The sequence below is a fragment of the Odocoileus virginianus genome, chromosome 1 (genome assembly GCF_023699985.2).
Source record: "Odocoileus virginianus isolate 20LAN1187 ecotype Illinois chromosome 1, Ovbor_1.2, whole genome shotgun sequence".
NCBI lineage: Eukaryota > Metazoa > Chordata > Mammalia > Artiodactyla > Cervidae > Odocoileus > Odocoileus virginianus.
This window is the reverse complement of record NC_069674.1, coordinates 39,225,509-39,249,408: the sequence shown is the minus strand read 5'-3', so window position 1 is coordinate 39,249,408 and position 23,900 is coordinate 39,225,509. Positions and strand designations below refer to the sequence as shown.

At 39.5% G+C, this 23,900-nt stretch overlaps 1 protein-coding gene across 1 annotated transcript in view; it reads right to left on the bottom strand.

Moving 5' to 3' along the window:
- Positions 1-23,900, bottom strand: part of HECW1 (HECT, C2 and WW domain containing E3 ubiquitin protein ligase 1) — a 447,195-nt gene that overhangs the window by 160,423 nt on the left and 262,872 nt on the right. Inside the window, 1 exon segment of the mRNA XM_070466974.1 lies at positions 8,324-8,399. Within this exon segment, the coding sequence (XP_070323075.1) occupies positions 8,324-8,399 (76 nt within the window).

The following is a 23,900-nucleotide window of genomic DNA, read 5'->3' as shown; positions in this document are numbered from 1 at the left end:
GGACAATCCTCTGGAGAAGGGTATGGCAACCCACTCCAGTATTGTTGCCTGGAGAATTCCATAGACAGAGGAGCCTGGTGGGCTACAGTCCATGGGGTCGCAAAGAGTCAGACTAAAATGACTAATAAGTCAGACTGAGTGACTAAACAATTTTTGATATATAATAATTCATATTTTTATCATAACTTGTTCCTGGGGAAAATAAACCCAAGCTGTATAACTCCAGTGGGAGAGGACTCATGGAAATTTGAACCTGGTTTCTTCCAGACTTCATCCCAGGTAACTTTTTCCTTTGCAATTTTCTTTTTCTCTTTTTAATGTTTTATAGTCATGAGTATGACAATACTCGTGATCTGTCCTAGTGAATCATCATTTACTGGGGGGTGGTATTGGGGACAATGGCCGAGAATGTGGTAGACATATAGATTTATTCACCATAAAATAATATGACTATCATTGCCTTCATCACTTCCACCACTACTGCCGGCCATTTATTGATTAGTTACTAAATTCTGGGGACCATTCTATGCCCTTCAAATACATAATCTGATTTAATCTTAACCACAAACTCTACAAAGTAATTATTGTATCACTAGTTTTAGGAAGAAAATATAGAGGCTTGTGAGTTAAGTAACTTGACCAGGTTTTTACAGTTGGTCAATGTCAGAAATGAAATTTGAACCTGCCTCTTTGATTCCAAAGTCTGTGTGATACTACATTATTACAAAAATTTCAACTTTGGCATGGGTCAAATTCTTATGTATAAAAGGGTCTTTTGAAAAAATTCTCTTCCATCAAACAACTTGTCTAAATCTGCATAATATATATTTACCACATTTTTGATACCTGATAAGTCTAGTCATGCTTCATTGTTCTTGTTTTTTGTCCAAAAGAAAACATCTTTCTTTACCACTCATACATTTATTCTTCCAGATTAATCTTATTAATTTTTTAAAAAGCTGCCTCCAAAGAATTGGGATTTTGATCAGAATTGTATTAAATTTATAGATTAATTTTGGGAGAATGGGAAATTTATACTCAGGAGTATGTTTCTTCATATTTTCATGCCTCATTTCATGTCCTCCAGTGAGCTTTTATAGTTTAAGTTCAATTTGTATACTTATTAAAACATGTGTTTCACAGAGTAAAATGTTTGAAAACTGCTGTATTAAAGAGTTAATTGGGAGTTTAAAGAGTGCTTGGCTGGGAGTCAGTATATTCAGATTTTAGTTCTGAAACACTGCTGAACTTTATAACTTTAGAAAATGGATGTAACATTTTCAGGTCTCAATTTCTTCAACTCTGAGATTTTTGGCATGGATGTGTTTTATGATTTTCCAAAAGTAAATGGTACATTAATGGGAGAATATTTAATTTTCCTCCATTTTTCCTGTATTAGTTTTTTGTTCTGATGATAAACATGATACACACTTATAACATTTTTAAATACAGAAGGAAAATAAACAACTTAAAAATTATTTCAAATTGTACTGCCTAGTGGCAGCCATTGCTAGATTTTTTTCTTTATTGTCTTTCACTAATTTGCATAGTTGAGACCATACTGTATATACAAACATTTGTCCTAAATTTTTTCTTTTGCCTGGATTATATAATAAAATGTCTAGTCCCATGTCTTTTAGAACATTTTGTATACATAATTCTTAAGAGTATATGGTATTTTATTATTTGACTCTGTAGTAATTTTGAATGTTTAAATTGTCTCTAATACTTGTGGGGAAAACACCCTTCATTTGCATTTGTAATTTGTTGAGGTTGCAGGGTTAATTCTTTGAAAATTAAAGGGATAATAGTTACATAGGAAATTTATTACCACCAAGAAGTGGTAAAAACTGAATGTATAAACAGATTTGAAAAGTAAAACATTTGCATCAACAATCTTGCTTTGCCATGTCTACTGTATTCTTGAAATTTTCCATGATCTATGTTTCTGCTTATTTCTCATTTTATATCCTAAAAAGAAAAGCAGTTCAATTATATGCAGTATCTCCAGTTCTTGATTTTGTTTTTTATCTCTCTGTATACTGGAGTGGATATTCACATATTACTCTCCCATAAGATGCAAGGGTGCAGTTCTTTGAGCCCTTGCAAACCTGAGCATGTGTTTCTCTTGCCTTCTCACATAAATGACAATCTGGTAGGCACAGCAATCTTCAGCTAAAGCATGCTACCCTTAAAGCTCTGGAGCCTTTGCTTCATGATTTTAGAGTTCTGTATTACAAGACAAGTCTGAAATTAACATGAGGTTTATTCTTTTGTATCATGCTTTTTTCCACTCAGATGGCTGCTCTGTTTGCATTTGAAAATTTCGTTAAAAAAAAAAAAAAGCATTTGTCTAGACGTTGCTCTCTGCACATACTTTTTTTTTAGTACATGATAATCAAATTTAAAGATGCAAAATTATATCCAGCTCAAGAAATCTTTCTGCTATTATTATTTGTTCAGATCTCTTCATCAGAAACATCCATTATCTATGTATAGCTCTGTATTTGTCATCCATCTTTTTACTTCCTTATCTTTTTAAAGTCTGGCCCTTCTGTTTCTGATGAGAGAATCTCAAGTTGGTCTACCATATCATTGATTCTAATAATGTAGTGGTGAGTATGTTCTTCACTGCTTTATAAAATCTCTCAAAGCTCACTTTGAATTCTATGACTGTACCTTTCAGAATTTATTTTAAATCTCTCCTTGACTATAACAGACAGAAAAATGGTCTCACACAGATGACCATGACCTAATCCCTGGAACCTGTGAATATGTCACCTTACACAGTAGAAGGGACTTTGCAGACATGCTGAAGGATCTTTATTGAGATGGAGAGATCCAGTGTAATTATAAGGGTCCTTATAAAGTGGAAGGAGGAGGAGTAAAATGAGGAGAAAGTGATGTGACAGCAGAACCAGAGACTGGAGAGATACAGCTGTGAGCCAAAACATGCATAACAGACTTTAGAATCTGAAAGAGATGAGCATATTCTTCCTAGGAGATCCCAGAAGGGAACCAGCCCTGCCTGTTGACACCTTGATTTTCATCCCTTAAGATTCATTTTGGATTTCTGATCTCCAAAACTGTATGAATACGTGTGTGTTGTTTCAAGCCACTAACTTTATGGTAGTTTGTTACAGCAGCAATAGGAAACAAATTACACTTGACTTTCTTTTAGCTTCAAAGAACCTCAGAGACCTCCCTTATCATTTTTCTTCATCCTAGACTTTTTACTTGATAGATTCTGCACTTTCCTGTGTTTTATAGAGTGTACAAGCAGACAAGTGATATATCCTTTACTTCTCCTCAGTAGATACTTGTGACAAAATACTTCCTTTATCCTCTTGAGTGTTATATCCTTCAACTTTTTCTTTTTAAGGTAGAATCCATTATCCACACATTTTTTAAGTCCATGAGTAAGTTGTGTGTAGCCCTGGTATTGTCCATCTTTAGTTAGTTTGGTTGTACAATGGGCTGCTATTAGAATCCTCATCCCTACTTTTATACCTGGAGATGACTAGCATCTAGTTAACTTCTTTGATAATTTGTAGGTTTTGCTTAGTTAATAGATTTGATGACCTTTTTAGCTTTCTTTGAGGCATGGAATTTATCATGATAGCAGTATTTACTTTTCCTTGACAGTGAGTTAAACACATACATATTCAATTACAAAGTATTATATCTCCACTACCATTCCAGGCTTGCTTCTTTAGTTGCTCATTTTACACGTCCAGTCACATTTCATTGCTGGCAATTTTTGCCTTGAGATAACTGTAAGAAAAATGATATATTGGGGACCATAGGAAATGAACCAATCCTGATCCTTAGAAAGTAGCTTTTTGAATCAAACTGGTGATGGTAGTGGAGTGGTTTCATTTCCTCTGGTCAGTCTATGAGTCCAGGTCTGCATGGCAGAGCCAAAATGGGAACCAATGAATGGAGATTTTGTCTCTTTCCACAGTCCCATGCTGTCTATCCTGAATGGCATCCCTTATAGACTTTAGGATTTTAGGAAGCTCTGGCTAGTGAAAATTCTTTATTTCTCACAGACAGTAGTTTTCCTGGTTTCTACTGTTTCTGAAGGCTTACATAAATAATTGCTAGTTATCAAGCATTTCAATGGGGACATAAGAATAACAAATCAGGAGTTGTTAGTTTTCTGTCTTAGTAATACAAATTATTGAGTTTTTTAAAAAAAAAAAAAAAACTGACAGACACATTCTGTTGATGACAGTGGGCTTTTTTAAGACTTACTTTCTTTTAGAGTAGTTGTGGATTAATAGCAAAATCAAAAGGAAATACATAGATTTCCCCATATATTGCCTGCTCCATACATGCATAGCCCCCGACCCCCATTCACAACATCTCCTACTAGAGCGGTGCATTGGTTACAACTGATGAACCTAGATTGACACACCATCATCACAGTTGAGAGACACTTTACCTTTCTTCCCCAAATCCATAATTTACATTAGGATTCACTCTTGGCAGTATACATTCAATGGGCATTGACAAAGGCATTATCACATGTATCCATCATTACTCTCTCAGAGTATTTTCACTGCTCTAAAAGTCCTGTGCCCTACCTGTTCATCTCTCCTCCCCTCATCTCCTAGAATCACTGATGTTTCTATCATCTTCATAGTTTTACCTTTTCCAGAATGTGACATAGTTGGATTTACATAGTATGAAGACTTTCCAGATTGGCTTTTTTCAATGAGTAATACGCATTCAAGATTCCTCATGTCTTTTTTCATGGCTTGATAGCTCATTTCTTTTTAGCACTGAATAATATTCCATTATCTGAACGTACTACAGTTTATTTATCCATTCATCTACTGAAAGACCTCTTGATTGCTTCCAAGTTTTGGCAATCATAAATAAAGCTGCCATAGACATTTGTGTTAGGTTTTTGAATGGAACTTATTCCATTTGGGCAATTGCCAAGCAATGTGATCATGGGATCATGTAGTAAGAGTATGTTTAGTTTTGAAAGAAACTACCAAAATGCGTTTAAGAGTGTCTGTACCATTTACATTCCTACCAGCAATAAATGTGAGTTCCTTTTGCTCCACATCTTTGCCAGTATTTAGTGTTTTCAGTGTTCTGGATTTTGGTCATTCCAATAGGTACATAGTAGTATCTCATTTTAATTTGCATTTCCCTAATGACATCTGCTGGATCATTGAAAAAGCAAGAGAGTTCAGAAAAACATCTATTTCTGCTTTATTTACTATACCAAAGCCTTTGACTGTGTAGATCACAATAAACTATGGAAAATTCTGAAAGAGATGGGAATACCAGACTATCTGACCTGCCTCTTGAGAAATCTGTATGCAGGTCAGGAAACAACAGTTAGAATTGGACATGGAACAACAGACTGGTTCCAAATAGGAAAAGGAGGATGTCAAGGCTGTATATTGTCACCCTGCTTATTTAACTTATATGCAGAGTACATCATGAGAAACGCTGGGCTGGAGGAAGCACAAGCTGCAATCAGGATTGCTGGGAGAAATACCAATAACCTCAGATATGCAGATGACACCACCCTTATGGCAGAAAGTGAAGAAGAACTAAAGAACCTCTTGATGAAAGTGAAGGAGGAGAGTGAGAAAGTTGGCTTAAAGCTCAACATTCAGAAAACTAAGATCATGGCATCCGGTCCCATCACTTCATGGCAAATAGATGGGGAAACAGTGGAAACAGTGGCTGACTTTATTTTTTGGGGCTCCAAAATCACTGCAGATGGTTGACTGCAGCCATGAAATTAAAAATGCTTACTCCTTGGAAGGAAAGTTATGACCACCCTAGGTAGCATATTAAAAAGCAGAGACATTACATTGTCAACAAAGGTCTGTCTAGTCAAGGCTACGGTTTTGCCAGTGGTCATGTATGGATGTGAGAGTTGGACTGTGAAGAAAGCTGAGTGCCAAAGAATTGATGCTTTTGAACTGTGGTGTTGGAGAAGACTCTTGAGAGTCACTTGGACAGCAAGGAGATCCAACCAGTCCATCCTAAAGGAGATCAGTCCTGGGTGTTCATTGGAAGGACTGATGCTGAAGCTGAAACTCCAATACTTTGGCCACCTGATGCAAAGAGCTGACTCATTGGAAAAGACCCTGATGCTGGGAAAGATTGAGGCAGGAGAAGGGGACGACAGAGGATGAGATGGTTGGATGGCATCACCGACTCAATGGACATGGGATTGGGTGGACTCTGGGAGTTGGTGATGGACAGGGAGGCCTTGTGGGCTGCAGCTCATGGACTCACAAAGAGTTGGACACGACTGAGTGACTGAACTGAACTGAGTAACATATGATGTGGAGCACCTTTTCATATGAATATTTGCCATCAGTATAGCTTCTTTGGTGAGATATCTGATAAGATCAGAAGATCTCTGGCCCATTTTTCAATTGGGTTGTTTTCATATTGTTGAGTTTTAAGAGTTCTTTGTATATTTTGAATTAACTGTATTTTATCAGATGTGTCTTTCAAGTATTTTCTCTGAGTCTGTGGCTTGTCTTCTCATTTCCTTGACATTGTCTTGTGCAGAGAAGTTTTTTAACTTTAATGAAGTCCATCTTACGATTTTTTCTTTCATGCATTATGCCTTTGGTGTTGTATCTAAAAAAGCACTACCCTACCGAAGGTAATTTAGGCTTTCTCCTATGTTATCTTCTAGGAGTTTAATAGTTTTGTGGTTTACACTTAGGTCTGTGATCCATTTTCAGTTAATTTTTTAAAGCGCATAAAGGTCTGTGTCTAGATTCTTTTTTTTTTTTTGCATGTGGATGTCCAGCTGTTCCAGTACCACTTGTGGAAGGGACAATTTTGCTCAACTGTATTGCCTTTGCTCATCTTTTAAATACCAGCTGACTACATGGGGGACTATTTCTGGGTACTCTAGTCTATTCCACTTATCTATTTTTCTGTTGTTTTTTTTTTCCATAAGTACCACACTGTCTTGATTACTGCACTTTTATTGTTAGTCTTGAAGTTGGGAAGCATTGATCCTCCAATTTTGATATTCCCCTTCGATATTGTGTTGGCTGTTCTGGGTCTTTTGCCTTTCCTTATAAATTTTAGAAATCAAGTTGTCAGTTTTCACAAAATGACTTGATGGAGTTTTGGTTGGGACTGCACTGATTCTACAGATCAGTTTGGGAAGAACTGACATCCTTACTATTAAGTATTCCTATCCATGAACATGGAATATATCTCCATTTGTTTAGCTCTTTGATTTAATTCATTAGAGTTTTGCAGTTTTCCTTATACATAGCTTGTACATATTTTGTTAGATTTATACCTAAGTACTTCATTTGGGGAGGTGCTAAATATAAATAGATTTGTGCTTTTAATTTAAATTCCATTTCTTCATTGTGGTAGATAGGAAAGTGACTGACTTTTTGTACGTTAACCTTGTTATTATCACTTATCAGTGGATCTTTAGACACATGTTTGTTTTACTGGGGGCTCACTTAGACATGAAAAGCCCTAGTTGACTGTTCATCTTCCAAGGACACTCATGAACACTCATTCATTTCTTTGATCTCAGATCTCTGACATTAATGGCCTACAAACCATTTGTTGGTTTGACAATGAGCTAAAGCAACTGTTTTCAAACTAGGCTTGATAGAGTTCTAAAGCTTCATGCCTTTGTGTCTTTGCAAAGACCACTGTGAGGGAACAGGGCTCTGAACTTTCTATATCATTTTTGCTAGAGCAACTCAGTTTTTCTTTATATTTTTAATTTTGAAATTACTTTAGATTTAAAGAAGATTTAGCCAATTTCCCTACTAATATGTTCCAGAACTATGGTACATGATGAAAACTAAAAAAAATTAAATGACTCTTAACTAGATATGATTTAACAAAATTACAGACTTTATTTGGATTTCTCTGCTCTTTCCACAGATGCATTGTTTTGAGCAGTTCAGTTTCTATCTGTTTTGCCAACTGGATTTCATGTGAGATTTTATTTAGATAAAGGTCTGCTAGCTGCTTCTTGTTCCAGATTTTCCCTACCTCCACCTTCTAAGTTCTCAGTTACTGCTATTTAGCAATGGAGGACAATTACAACAGTAGCTTTTCATCACTTCATCTCATCTAAGGAACGCACCTAATCCTTACTGAACTCTCCAGAATACTTATGAGGTCAAGGAGAATTTTAAAATATATTTTAAAATTTTGTTTTACAGATGGAGAAATTGAGGCAAGAGGGTGAGTAACTTGTAGGTAAGAGTCAAACTGAAGACGTCTCCTGATTGCTGACTGACATTCTTATTTTCTCTGCAAAGGCCTTCGGATGAGCACAACATACCTGAGAGAGAAAAGCTGATCAGCCTCCGACTTCCTTGCCCTTGCACGGTCTCATCAGAACCAATGCTTTTAAAAATCTGTAAGAAGGAAAATGGGAGACAAGCAAAAGAAGCATTGAAATAGATACACTCCAATACAAGCATGCTTAATCAGTCATTTCTGTAACTACAGAATACAAACACAGAAGTACAATGATTTCATTAGGCTACTATCGATTAGCATAAGCTTTTAGCAACCTAATGTCTTTTCCAGTAATAGAATGGGAAATGCTAGTGAGGATGAAGGGATACTTCTCAAAGAAACGGAAATCAGCAAACAGAATTAGTGTAATATCAGAGGTCCTTTATAACTACCTATGTAAACAATGCCTTTTCATATTCAAATTTGCAAAAAGGTATTTATTAAAGCAGATCCTAAGGCAGTAAAATTGAGAGGTCAATAGATGTTTACTGTTGTAATTACAAAGTGTTTATATTAGCAAAGTATAGTTAAAACTGCCCTATCTCCATTTCTTCTGATCTGTACTACTATCTAGAGATTCCCAGGAAATTTTATTTGGGAGGAGCATGAGCATGACATTAAGAAGCTACTCTGAGGTCTCTTTATTTGACTGCCTTCCTGGGAAGTTTCAGAACACAGCTGTTACATGGGTATATCTTCACCTAGTGAGAGTCAAAGTCACTCAGTTGTGTCCGACTCTTTGCGACCCCATGGACTATACAGTCCATGGAATTCTCCAGGCCAGAATATCGGAGTGGGTAGCCTTTCCCTTCTCCAGGGGATCTTCCCAACCCAGGGATCGAACCCAGGTCTCCCACATTGCAGGCAGATTCTTTACCAGCTGAGCCACAAGAGAAGCCCATCTTCATCAAGTAGATATTTGCAAATCAGGTTGCTAAAATGTTTTATTTTCCATCATTGCTCAACATTGATCTGTTAATGGATTAATCAAAGCAGCTAGAGTTCTTGTTTCCATTCTCTTCTAGGCAAGTTTTACCCTGAAATGATTCTGAGTATATATTCAAAGGCAGAGTTACCTTTGCATATGTTACATATTTGGAGAAAATAATACAAAAAAAATCTGAATATAAAGCAAATCTCTACCAGGTCCACTTTTTAGAAGATAAGCTACACCAAAGAAGGGAAAAACAGAAAACTCAGTGACCTCTCACTCAAAGTCTCTTTGTTTCTAGGTTGTGTGGGCTTAATCTCTCTCTGCCTGTCAGTATTCTTGGCGCTGAAAGAGCTGTGATTGGATGTGACCATCAATTTGCTTTATTTGAGACTAAGAGTAATGACTGGGCATCACCAAGGCTCATAATTTCGGCCCAAGGAGAGTCCAAAATGATTATTAGAACACTTCTTTGTTAGGCAGGTGCCCCTGGCGGACTTCTATGATGGGCTGCAGCTCATGTGCCAATCTTCTCAGTATGTCTGCTGTTAGGTCCATGTACAAGATGCATCTCAGGGATGCTGGGCTGCCCAGCAGATGGAACCAATGCGGGTGATGTACGGAATGGGGTGAGTTGGGATACTGCTTGGTCTGAGGTATCAGCCCTCTTCACACTGAACGTCTTTCTCTTCACCTGGCTGACCCAGAGCCTCAGAGGTCAGCAAACACAGCAGATTGCAACCTCAGGCTGGACCACTCTTCTAGCTCTCAAAGTAGCCGGTATGAATGGGTTTAATCAGGATTCAAAATTTCTTCACGTTGAAGACTTTTCTTCATTTTCAAACCTACGTGGCAAGGGCCATGGGTGAAGTGGGCAGGCTGGCCACACCTCCCTCTGGTGCTGTACTTGTCTAGGTGGGACAATTACAACTGACTGCTCCTAATTCTAGTTTAAAGATGTCAACATCTAACTTGTTTCATCTCAGAATATAAATTCCTTGAGAGCACAACAGAAACTCTACTTTTAATAGAGCCTTGTAGATACAAGTCTAGAGTGTATGCATTCCAATTTATATTATTTACAAGATGTAGGATTAAGCTGCACATGTCTTCCTAGGCTAAATGAGCTTAAACATGCAATGATAACAAAGAATAGTATTCATTATTTCTTACTTACAGCATACATATTTTGATCCTCATATTTAAAGATTTTTCTGTTGGGTATTCAGGGTATTTATGAAAAGGTTCTTCATGTATATTGCATTGAAACAGGTATGCAGATAAAAAGATAATGTATATTTTTCAGAAGCTACCGAGCTCAGGAGGGAGATACACAGTTTAAATTCCACAAAATTCTCCCTAACTCTTGGCTTTTTGCTAACATTATTTATCAAGTCATCTCAGTGCCAGACTGATGATACAAGAGAGAGGCAGTAGTAGATGTGATAAACATTTCCCAGGATAAACGGTGTTTGGGAAAGTTGTACGTTCCAACTTTTTGTTCAAGATGAGCTCCAGAGGCTTGTCTGAAGTTAAGAAATCTATTGTACTCACAAAGAGACACTCTACCATTTACTGACTATGAAAATGGTATGGAAACCCAGCCAAAACAGTCTCACCCTACAACAACCTGAGACAGAGGGAGAACATCAGGGAATTGCTTTTCTTGTCTGGTCTACACATACCCTTGGCTTTTCAGTCTGTCTGATCCCCATCTGTTATTCCACCCACCAGGCACATGGTTGTGATGCTGCCTCTCAGACACAGTGCACGGTATCAGGGTTTATTTTGTACAGAAATTATCTCTGTACCTCCCAGCAGAAAATGCACGCTCAGCAGGGCTGCTAGCACACACAGTGGCCAGGCACTGAGACTTGGGAGGAGGGACCCTGGAAAGGACTCAGTCTAGGGGCACAGAGACAGCGTGGAGCGTGGTCCAGGATGCCACACTAGATACATGATAGAGTTCGCTTGATACATGATGGGAGTCCAGTGTTTTCAGCATGGTGCCGGGTGGGGCCAGGTGGGGCCCAAGTCATCAGATTAAGACTCACTGTCACCTTGTGTCACAGCAAACTGTGAATCCAGCTTTACGGGAGGACTGATGATAGACTCAGTGTTCCTGGTGGGCTGCCCCTGGGGAGGAGTATGCAGTTCCTTTCCTGACAACACTCCTCACGTGGCAGCTTGGAGCCACATCTGGAGTGAACAAGGCTGGGGAGAGCCCTACCAAAGAGGCAGAGGAGGTCCCAGGAAGCAGCGGAACCACCTTGATTCCTGCAGTCACAGTGCTCTGGCCTCCACCACCAGCCTAGCACTAGGGTCTGTGATGAACACAACAGAAAAAGGTATATGGCCCTGGGTTACTTATGGGCAAAACTGTGGACGCCTGCACAGCCAGTGCATAGGTTCACTGTGACCACAGAGCCGTGTGGGTTCAGTGTTCAGCCCCTTGGGGAATGAGGACACAAAAGAAATGGAACCTTATGAAACCCAACCCATAGGGCTTCCACTCCAACAGCTGGGGAGAGGCCCTTGCCCCCTGACAAGGCTGTGACAGCCATGGAGCAAAGAGGAGGCCCTGCCCAACATCCAGTGCAGGCTCTGGACACCAGACCAGCCATACCTACTACAACGGCCAGCAAACTGAGAAGATAGCCTTTGCACCAAAAATACTGGACTCGCACAATCTACATAAGGATGCTCCCACATAAAAAGAGCCCTTCAAGACCATAATAGATAACTTTCTCCTAAATTCACAGAGACAGAGAAATTTTAAAACTCCCAATTAAAAGAATAAGAAAAATCCCCTGAAAGAACAAAAAAATGAAATACCTCTTCAGGCTACCAGACCCCAAGTTCAAAAAGGAAGTAATAAAAATGCTGAAAGTGAAAGAAAGTGAAGTCGCTCAGTCGTGTCCGACTCTTTGCGACCCCATGGACTGCAGCCTAGTAGGCTCCTCCATCCATGGGATTTTCCAGGCAAGAGTACTGGAGTGGGGTGCCATTTCCTTCTCCAGGGGATCTTCCCGGCCCAGGGATAGAACCTGGGTCTCCTGCATTGCAGACAGATGCTTTTACCATCTGAGCCACCAGGGAAGCCCCTAAAGTGCTGAAGGAATTAATAAACATTATTACCGGCAGATCACTGTAACCATGAAACAGAAACCGTAAAGAGGAAACAACCAACATTAGATAACTCAACTGCCAAGGTAAAAACTGATCTAAAAGCAATGAGTAGTTTGCTAAATAATGCAGAATAATGAACAGGAAGACAGAATAATGGACATCACCCAATCAGAAGAGCAGACAGAAAGACACACCAAAAAACAAAAGCGACAAGCAAGATCTATGGGATAATATGAAGTGTGCCAACCTACACATAATAGGGCTTCCAGAAGGAGAAGAAAGAGAGAAGGGAATAGAAAATGTATTTGAGGAAATTATGGCTGAAAACTTCCCAAACCTAAAGAAGGAAACAGATACCCAGGTACAGGAACCTAAAAAACCCACACAAAGTCATATCATAATTAAAAAGACAAAAGTTAAATATGAAGAGAGGAGTCTAAGGACACCAAGAAGAAAAACAAAGAATATCATACTTAGTGAAGTAAGTCAGGCAGAGAATGACAAATATTATATGATATCATTTATATGTGAAAAATAAAAAACACAAAGTTATATATATTCAAAACAGAAACAGACTCACAGACACAGAAAATTTATGGTTAAAAAAGGATAAAGAGAGGGAGGAAAGGAATGAATTAGGAGTAAAGATTAACAGATAGAAATTATTATACGTAAAATACATAAGCAACAAGGATTTATTATTTAGGTCAGAGAACTACATTCAATATCTTATAATAACCTACAATGGAAAATAATCTGAAAAAATAACTGAGTCACTTTGTTGTATACCTGAAACTTACATAATATTGTAAATTAAATATACTTCAATAAAAGAAATTAGTTTATATCTACATAGATGAACATTGTTCATTACTAGAGTGAGATAATTTATCCATTTTTTTTTCCTTGTTACATAAGTGTTTGAGAGAAGTGTTTATACAGTAGGTGCAAAAGTAGTAACATCTTTTATTTACTTTAATCCTTTACAAGCTACATATAAGACAAAAACATAGTAATCAATCAATACAAATTAATTAAAATTGCCTCTCCATGCACAACTTCTTTAAATCTTCTTTTAGCGTTAATGAAAGCCAAGAATTGGAACTGCTGCTGCTGCGGCTGCTGCTAAGTCGCTTCAGTCGTGTCCGACTCTGTGCGACCCCACAGACGGCAGCCCACCAGGCTCCGCCGTCCCTGGGATTCTCCAGGCAAGAACACTGGAGTGGGCTGCCATTGCCTGCTCTGAAGAACTGGAACTACTAAGTTGCAAAAGCCTTTGTGACCTATCACTGCAGCCATTCACTTTCTCAACACGAGCACTGCTGTAGTCTTCTGAAGTGCCCACTTGGTTGCTCCCTAGATGCTTTTCCATCCTCTAGCCAATATACATAGTATGATCTAGAACAGATGAGACAAGACACATGCCTTTTCTTAACGACATACGAAAGAGGAAGGGTGGAAGGAGAAATTGGAAGAAAGAACCTACAGACCACTGGCAATTCTCAGGCAGATCAATTTCAGGAAAGTAAGCATGGAAACCAAGAACCTGAAATAATTGTTCTTGTTACCCCTGGGAATATTATCATGTACCCCCAGGGAAATATTTACCCCCTGTTGCAAGCAGTTGAGATAGATGAAAGGGTGATACCTGACTTGAGATAGAGCAATGCTAACTGCAGGTGGTTGAGAAGTACTTGAGAGACATGCCTAGATGAGGTGGCAATGATATTCAGAGTATATCTGTGAACTATTTAGCATTCCAAAGACTCCTAGAAATATTTAGTGATAAAAGCTGGATTTCTTGCAGTCAACATGATAGAATCCCAGAGTGCATGAACATGTAAATGAAATAGCATCTGAGTTTTAAATAAGAGGAAAAAGCTGTTCCTGCTATTCTCTCATGAACCAATCACACAAAAGCAACAAGAAGAAAAAGAAAAGGCAAACTCCATCCTTAATAAAACCACAAGATATTGATAACTCTGAACACAATATATGAAGTATGGCTACTATATGCACTGGAGGTAAAACTGGGGTATGGGAAGACATCAAGTCAAGATGCATGTGACTGCAAATGAGAAAAAAGGCAGCGTAAGCACCTTGGAATATATTGAAGAAATATGCAAAAGAAGGAAAACAAACCGAAAGGTATACCATATTCTTAAATAGAAAAACTCGAAAATGGTAACAATTTCAGTATGTCCTTAGTTAATCTATATCATTATGTGATCGCAGTGAAACTACCAATAGCATTTAAAATTGGCAAGGTAACTCAAATTCTCCTATGTGAGAAAGAAAAACCAAGAACAAACAAGATTCTATAATGAAAAGGGAAAATAATGAGGAAGAAATGCTGTGAAAGATACTTAACCATATTATGAAGCTAGTGTAATTAAAACAGTATGATGCTGGTACATGAATAGTCATAGCAACAAAATAGAAGTTACAGAAATAGACCCAAAAAAGTAGGAAATATATTAAAGGTGAATTTTCAAATCAGTGGAGAAAATGGGACATCGGGATAGTAAGTCTGGAAGATGGAGATGCATTTGGAGTAATGCCTCATATTATATAAGAGAAAAAAATTCCAAATTGATCAAATATTTAAATGTTAAAATCAAAATCCTAAAAGCATTGGGGGGAAAGATGGAAGAATATTTTTATGATCTCAAACCTGAAGAGTTTTTCCTGCCAGTGAAGAAAAACCCTGAAGTCACAAAAGAAAACACTGATAAGCTCAACTCTGTAAAAATAAAAACACATACTTGGAAAAGCCACCATATATCAAAAGATAAATGACAAACCTGGATAAGTATTTTCAACTCACATATTCAAAAGTCTAATTTCTTTCTTGTCTAAGAAACATAAACAACCAAAAGAAAACAAGTATGAACAAAGCATATCAAAAGACAGTTTATATTAATAGAAAGGAGAATCAACTCTAAAAATTAAGAACTATTTGACCTTGACTACAATAAGAAAAAATGCTAATCAATGCTGAGTTTTCACCTGTCACACTGGTAATAAGCAAAAAGCTTGAGAACTCACAGGGGTGATCTGCTCGGTTTTGAGCTGTCTTTTGACTCAGTTCCCACCCTTCTAAGCCCTGTGATGCTGGAGTGGAGAATGCTCACAGCATCTCTGCTTTGCCACCTGGTGCCTGCACAGGCTCTGCCAACAGGAGGTACCAGAGGGGAAGAGGAAGACGGAAAGAAGGAAAAGAGACTAGCTCTGCCCTCTCTGCTTCCTGTTCCGGTCCACATTACCCCAGCAACTGTTTTCACCTGGGGATTCCGTGCTTCACCACTGCAGCAGCTAAATCCAGTTGGTGGGGTTTTCCCAATACTCTTCCAACACTGAAAAGTCAGTCTGATCTTTCCCCTCTCAGTGAAGCAGCATCAATAACCTCAGAAGTCCGGTCTGGGTCCCCGGGGTCCCTCCTCTAAGCTTGCAGCACTGTTGAATAAAATCCTCCCCCAAAGAGGTCTGCATTTCAGTACTGTAAGGTCCTTTCTTTAAGCTTCTAAATTTTATTTCAATCTCTTCACTTACTCCTCCAGCCTTAGAGGCGGCAGCTTCTTTTTGCAATTACTACCTTACTGATACCTTGAAAGTGAAAGTGTTAGTCACTCAGTCGTGTCTAACTCTTTGCAACCACATGGACTGTTCATGGAGTTCTCCAGGCAAAAATACTGGAGTGGGTTCTTGTTTTAATTCTCTTAACAGATTTTTTAAATCTTTTTAACAATTATTCATATGAAACTCTAAGTAACTGGTATGGTATCCAACTTGCTCTTAACTGATACAGTGGCCAAAAGTGTGGAGACACAGGCAGTCTCACTCATTATTGAGAGGAGTGTTAATTGATACACACATATCCCCAAGAGAGCTGGTAAATGACCATTAATTTCATGTCTAGGAATTTATCACAAAATTACTCAGTTGTGTGTTAAATACTGTGTATAAAAGGAAATTTATTGCGGCTTTGTTTATATAGAGCAAAAGATTGGAGGGGAAATGAAAAGTTAATGGATAAGGGAATGCTAAATAAATTACAATGTATTCATTAGTGAAACACTTTGCTGCAATTAAATATATATATATATATATATAATTTATTTTTTAAAAAGCCAGATCTGTTGGTGGCCAGCAGAAGATTGTATAGGGTTATCAAGAAGGCTCCTGGAATTGAATTAAAACCTTTGGGATTAATTCACATGTATCTCTCCTACTCCCATTCTCATGTCCTCTTTACATCTGCTTTTTGAAGTTATAAATATGAACGCACATACTGTTGTAAAGCCCAAAAGTGAAATTCAGTAAAAAACAGAGTGACGATCAAGTCTTCATACCTTTGCAGGGGAACTTCTGTTTCAGAAGCATGAAGACACATGGTTCAGTTGACCAGCCTCGCTTCTCACTAGATCCCTACAACACCATTCAAATCCTAGCTTTCCTTTCACAATACCTCTGCATGAAGATGAGGCTGTTTGCTAAAAACACACATGTGTCTCAATTACCCCGTCATCTATGCTCTTTAACCTTTATGCTTCATCTTCCAGTCTCCAAGAACACAGAGGCTTCTCACACAGGTGTGATCTTATTCCCAGGGGTAGATAAGTGTGCCGGGGCAAAGGGTGCCTGTCCTGGAGCACCACTTCTACTCAGAATTTTGGGTAAATCTATTTTAAAAGCAAACATGAGGAAAGTTAAAGTTGAATACAAAATATAGATGCATTTTGAAGGTAAACAGGAGTTTTCAAAGAACTCTCTTGCATGTGAAAGACCACTCTGAGTTGTTTCTCCATGTGCCCCAGATCTGGGTTAACTTCCTTTGGTAAAATTGGGAGAAGCTCCCTATTAGCACACATGGCATTTCCAAAGGGGTGTGAACATGTTATGCTTGATTCTAACATGTTAACTCTGTTTACATAGCCACGATTACTCCCAAGTAATTATATAATGACTTCTTTGAGCCCAAATTGTTGATTAGCTTTGTGTTTAGTTACAGATCAATTAACCCATCAGTAACACCAGGGGATGAAATTCATGACTTTCATTGAGCCTTTATATATTCACCTGACCAAGATAACTTTAATTTTCCTATAAATAAAAAGTGCAGGACTCTATAGTTGATAATGTGAGTCTAAAAATCAGGTGCAAAATAGCATCACATTATAATTAATAAAATCTTTAAGTCATGGCATGTCAGTAACCAAGAGTATGGAATCAGTTATTCCATCTTAGATAAAAAATCAGTGGTTCCTGTGTTCAATATCTTTTGCGTCCAAGATAAAGTCTATTAAATAAGCTGATATGCCTTCAAGCGACCTTACAAAACAAAAATCACTCCAATCAAAAGCCTAAGTTCCATTTCTACCACCAAATCTCTGAAATGTTCCAATGAGCAACCAATAAGCAAACACACCTCAAAATGTTTACAGAGCACTTTGGAGAACATCTCCCTCATGGAATCCTCACAATATGATGACTAGGTGGTTAGACCTAGTTCATCTGAAGTCCTCCCACAGAAAGTCCTGTAATCTCAAAGAAAAAGCCATCTTTAGGGGCTAAAAGAATGAAACATAAAATTCCAACAGTCAACTGCACCCTCAGGCAATTTCCCCACCCTACAGGACACCTGTGATTGAAAGACTTAGAAGGCCCTTCCAAGGGGCAAGAAGACAAGTGACAGGGATGAGAGCTGATGGTGTGCCAAGCACAAAGCCAGTTCTTGTGGACACACTCTTAACAGATTGCAAATTAGACATTCTTCATGATCCTCATTGCAGTTAACAAACTTGAAAGCTGAGCTCAGATCAATGACTTCCCAAAATTCAAGTGGGAGGAATCTTGGGGTCATTTTTTCAGACCCAGCCTGGCTACTGGCTCTCTTTTGCTCATATTCGGTTCGCATTTGGTTCATATTCTTACTGCTCGTCTCTGCCTTCTGATCCTGCAGTCACCAAGTCAGCTTCCAGAGTCCTCACCCCTTATGCTTTCCTTATTGCCTTGAAGGCAAGATCCAGGCTTCCCAATTTCAGGGCTCTTCTGTCAATCACAATGGGGAAAAAGAGAGGGGTTGGAAAAATTAGGCATTTCTTCTAGCTTTCATTGTGTGAATTGGACACAGTGTGTTAATTAGAGATGATTTTCTTTATACTGACTACTTTTGGGGACAGATACTAACACTAGGAGCAGATCTGATTGAGGCGAAGGACTGCTATGTTTGAGAGGTAAGGCATTTGGCTTCCTAAAAAGGGTAAGAAATATTGGGAAGGAGGATGCTAGCTAGGAGTAATCAGATACCAGATTTTACCTGATGACTTTTAGATTCTTTAGCTATTCTTTTGAACACAGTTTCTTGCATCTACAGACTATTCTGAAAGTGGGCACATGACAAGTGCTATCAAATTCTCAAAAATGACTGAGTCATTCTGTTTGCTCTAGGGCAGAAGTTCGCTACCACGAGCTGCTTCAGAGTCACTACATGGCTTGATACAAGACAGACTGCTGGGCCCCACCATGGAAGGTCTAATTCTGTAGGCCTAGGGAAGGCCTGAGAGCCTGCACTTCAAGTTCCAGGTAAGGCTTTTGCTGCTGGGGGACCACACCTGGAGCAATATCAGTATCGAGGGTCTTCCTCTTTCAAATGGTAAAGGAAAGATGTCTAACTCTTATCTCAAAAACTGGCTTGATTCCAGTTCCAAGCCCTAGAAGTGGGTTCTGTAATGCCTTAGCCCCTGGAGCCCCACCTCCAGCATTCAAAGCTGTACCTTCTATTAAAGACAAACAATCCACTTTTCTGCAGATCTTACTTCCTTGTCTAGAGGACTGTCATCTAATCAGCTGGTCCCTCAATCTGCGAGGCCCCTTCACTCTACTCTGTGGGAAATCTGACAAAAGGCATCTGCTGGGGCACCAGTGAGTCTGCAGCCTGTATGGCCTAGTGACATAGTTTTTTGGCTCATACTATATTTGAGTTTTCAAAACATTAGTTTTCAACATATTTTTAAAAATCAGAAGGTTTACACAAAATGTGGGTTTCAGATTTTTAAAGGTATCAGAGTATCCAGCAGGGAGCAACTAAAGCTGAGAAACTGGCACCCTGTTGAGAAACACAGCATCTTCCTGGCCCTCCTCTCTGGGACTGCGTGCATCAATCCTAACACACTAGTGCTTTCCATTTTAGGGCTCAGCAATCAGGTTGTGGCTATCCACCAAAGCATCCTATTTGTAACTGGAAAGCTTTTTCTAGCCTGGCAGTGTTAAAATCAATGATTGGCCTTAAAATTCTTAAAATCACCTTAGATTTCATGAAATGTAATACTGACCTCACCTGGCTCTCTGGAAGCTTTTGAATTTTCAATCTTTGCTCTGGCATGTATGTATGTATGTAATAATTTTTACTTTTTTCTGTTTTATTAAAAATAGTTTATGAGATGAAATTCACATATGAAACTGATCATTTGATGAACAATACAGTGGCATTTAGCACATTCATTATCTAGTTTCTAAACATTTTAATAATTCAAAATAAGACTCTATATCCTATACACATCAAGCAGTTTAACCCCACTCTCCTCTCCCCCCATAGCCCCAGGAAATCTCTAATCTTCTTTCTGTCTCTGTGAATTTATATAGTCCAGATATTTCATATAAATGAAACCCTATATGGCCTTTTGTGAATGGGCTCTTTCACTTCGTATAATATGTGCATGTGTATTTATGTATGCATATATACATACATGGAATTGGGTCACATATTTAGGGAGGCTGACACATCCCAAGATCTGCAGTCAGCAAGCTGGAGACCCAAGAGAGCTAAGAGTGTAAGTTTTACTCCAAAAGCCTGCAACTTTACTGCATTAATTGGTTAGTCTGAACAGTTTTTTGGTGTAGTTTTTAAGGTTTTCCATACATTATAAGATCAATTCATTGCAAACAAGACGATTTTACTTCTTTCCAGTTTGTATGCTTCTAATTTCTCCTTTCTGCCTGGCTAGGACTTCCAGGCCTACGTCAGAGAGAGTTGGCGCACACCAGTAACAGAAGACAGAGCCTGACTTGGGCCCATAAGCAGCTGCAGTGCTGGAGGCTGTGGCCGTTAGCTGTGCGGTGCTGTGGCTGCACAGTCTCCCCCTGAGTGCGCGCACACAGCGCAGGCTGATGACAAGGTTTGGGCTGGTAGCATGCAGGGGCACAGCTGGAGGAGCTAGCCCCAAGTGTATGCGTGATGGTGATGGTCAGCCATGGGGTGTGGAGGATGGCATCTCGCACTTGTGCATCCTCAGAGGCCTGGGCTAGCTCTGTTGTGGTTTCCAGGCTCTGGCAGGGGCAGGGAGGGACTTAGGTAAGCTTGCATGAGCAAACAAGAATACCTGTGGGGCAAAAGCTGCTAAAATCTGCAGGAATTCCACCACAGCTGTGCTGGTCATTGGTTCCTTCTTCATTGGGAAAAGCTACTGGGTTTGCTTATATAGCTGGTCATTGTGAACCACAATCACTCCCACCTTATGGCAGCTATTGGTAGATCCTAATTTTCTTCCTTGTTCCTAGCTATTTTGACATTGGTGGTTTGGGTGCAGTGAAAAAGGTGTTTGGAGGTAAAGAAAAATATATTAACTGGAAATAAATATAATTCCAAATAGCTAATCTGTCTAAAGATGAGTTTACTCTATTTCCCAACTTTTTGTATATATGTGTGTGTGTATAATCCTCACAATACAGCATACAGAATAATTTATGTTCTGTATTATATGCATAAGACTTATCTCCCTAGTCTCCTTTTACGACCCTATGTTCCTTCTGTAACTGCAACTGTTTTGTGTGCTGACGCACTTACAGGTCATACTTTTACTAAAGTCAAATCTTTCCAGAGTATAATAAAAAGGCCAGGGGCACGGAAGTTGGACAGGGTGCCGCAAAAGTGCACAAGGGGAGAAATGCAGTTAGAGAGGGTGTCAGCAGCTGATGTGAGTGTTACAGGGAGAGGTTTGCCCACCATCATCACTCCTGAGGCCTTGGAAAGTCATGGGGGAACTTGGCATCCTCCGTCAACAAATTAATCTTTGACAACTGACTGATTCAATACTTCACAGTTGGAGGCATGACCAAGGCTTTCTCTGGAAGCTGAAGACTTTTGAACAGGATATCTCTGGATAGGAGGAAATGAAGCAGGGGAGGATAGGGAGAGGGTGGATGGGGAGGATGGGGAAGGATGGGGAAGGATGCCACAGGCAGAGGGAACTGCAGTAGGAAAGGCAAGGAGAAGCACACCAGCCTGATGTTTGGGGAGCCACAAGCCCTGCCACATCCCTGAGCTAGAATTTGGGGTGGCCATGAGGCTCTGCGGGAGACAGAAAAGCGGGCTGGTTTTGTCATGCTTTGTTGTTCAGTCACTTAGTTGTGTCTGACTCTTTGCGACCCCATGGACTGCAACACTCCAGGCTTCCCTGTCCTTCACCATCTCCCAGAGTTTGCTCAAACTCTTGTCCATTGAGTCAGTGATGCCATCCATCCAACCATCTCATCCTCTGCCACCCCTTTCTCCTCCTGCCCTCAATCTTTCCCAGCATCAGGTTTTTTCCAATGAGTCGGTTCTTCTCATCAGGTGGCCAAAGTACTGGGGCTTCAGCTTCAGCATCAGTCCCTCGAATAAATATTCAGGACTGATTTCCTTTATAATTGACTTGTTTGATCTCCTTGCTGTAAGGGACTCTCAAGAATCTTCTCAGCACCACAGTTCGAAAGCACCAGTTCTTCAGTGCTCAGCCTTCTTTATAGTCCAACTCTCACATCCATACATGACCACTGGAAAAATCATAGCTTTGACTGTACAGGCCTTTGTTGGTAAAATGATTCTGTTTTTTAATATGCTGTCTAGGTTTGTCATAGCTCTCCTTCCAAGGAGCAAGCATCTTTTAATTTCATGGCTGCAGTCACCATTGGCAGTGATTTTGAAGCCCAAGAAAATAAAGTCTGTCACTATCTCCATTGTTTCCCCGTCTATTTGCCATGAAATAATGGGACTGGATGCCATGATCTTAGTTTTCTGAATGTTGAGTTTTAAGTTAGCTTTTCATTCTCCTCTTTCACCTTCATCAAAATGCTCTTTAGTTCCTCTTCACTTTCTGCCATAAGGGTGGTCATCTGTATATCTAAAGTGACGGGAAGTGAAGTGAAAGTCGCTCAGTCCTGTCCGACTCTTAGCAACCCCATGGACCATACAGTTCGTGGGATTCTCCAGACCAGAATACTGAAGTGGGTAGCCGTTTCCTTCTCTAGAGGATCTTTTCAACCCAGGGATCAAACCCAGGTCTCCCACATTGCAGGCAGATTCTTTACCAGCTGAGCCACGAGGAAAGTCCCTGCATATCTGAGGTTATTGATATTTCTCGTGGCAATCTTGATTCCAGCTTGAGCTTCGTCCAGCTCATGTCATGTTTGGGATATTTTAATTAATTTTTGATGGCTATGAGGCTCAGCAGAGCAGCCAGGGATGGAACCCAGGACTCCCACACTGCAGGTGGATTCTTTACCAGCTGAGCCACTAGGGAAGCCTTATTATTTCAGTTCAGTTCAGCTCAGTTCAGCCACTCAGTTGTGTCCGACTCTTTGTGACCCCATGAATAGCAGCACGCCAGGCCTCCCTGTCCATCACCAACTCCCGGAGTTTACTCAAACTCATGTCCATCGAGTCGGTGATTCCCTTCATGCAGCCATGAAACAATTCTTGTTTCATGTTTCATGAAACAACATGAAACAATTTCATGCATGGCTGAATGAAACAATAGTGCAGCCTTAGAGCATGGTCCTGGTTCTGCCTCAAGGGATACTCATAACAAGATCTCTGAGCTCTTTACAGAATTAAAACCCTCAACAAATGGAAGATGTCAGCATTCTTCATTTTAGAAAAGACTACCTGAGGGCAGATTAATGGAACCAGAGAAGCTCATCAAGAGATTACTTGATACTAGATAAAAGGAGTGCAAGACCTGCGCATACCCTAATCTTAACAGCAGCCCCACCCTTGAACTATTACTCTGAAACTACTCACTAAATCCTCCTCGGTTGGAATACACAGTTTTTGAGGGGCAGGGGCCTACTGTGATCTGCTCTTCATGGCAAAGCAATAAAACTATTCTTTTCTACTTCATCCAAAACTCTGTCTCTGAAATTCAATCTGTCACTGGTGCACAGAGGCCAAATTTTTGTCATCAAGTCCATGGTGGGCCCCAGGCTGAGAAGCATGAATTTAGAAAGCACAACACGGAGGCAGAGAACTAATCTGGAGACAGCTGATCAGAGTTTTGACAATACGATTAGAAGGGCAGAGGGGAGAGGAGAGGCTTGTACCATTAGATAGTAAATGTATAGAACTTGGTGGCTGATTAGAAGAGGGTATTGAGCAAAAGAGAGGAGTTCCTTTGGCTGATCTCTTTGTTTGTACTCTATGAATTTAGAATTGCTTTCTTACAGACTGTTAAATTCCTCAAAATCACTGTCCTTCAGACCTAGGTTTTGTCATTTACCACTAGTAAGTCCAGCTAAGGAT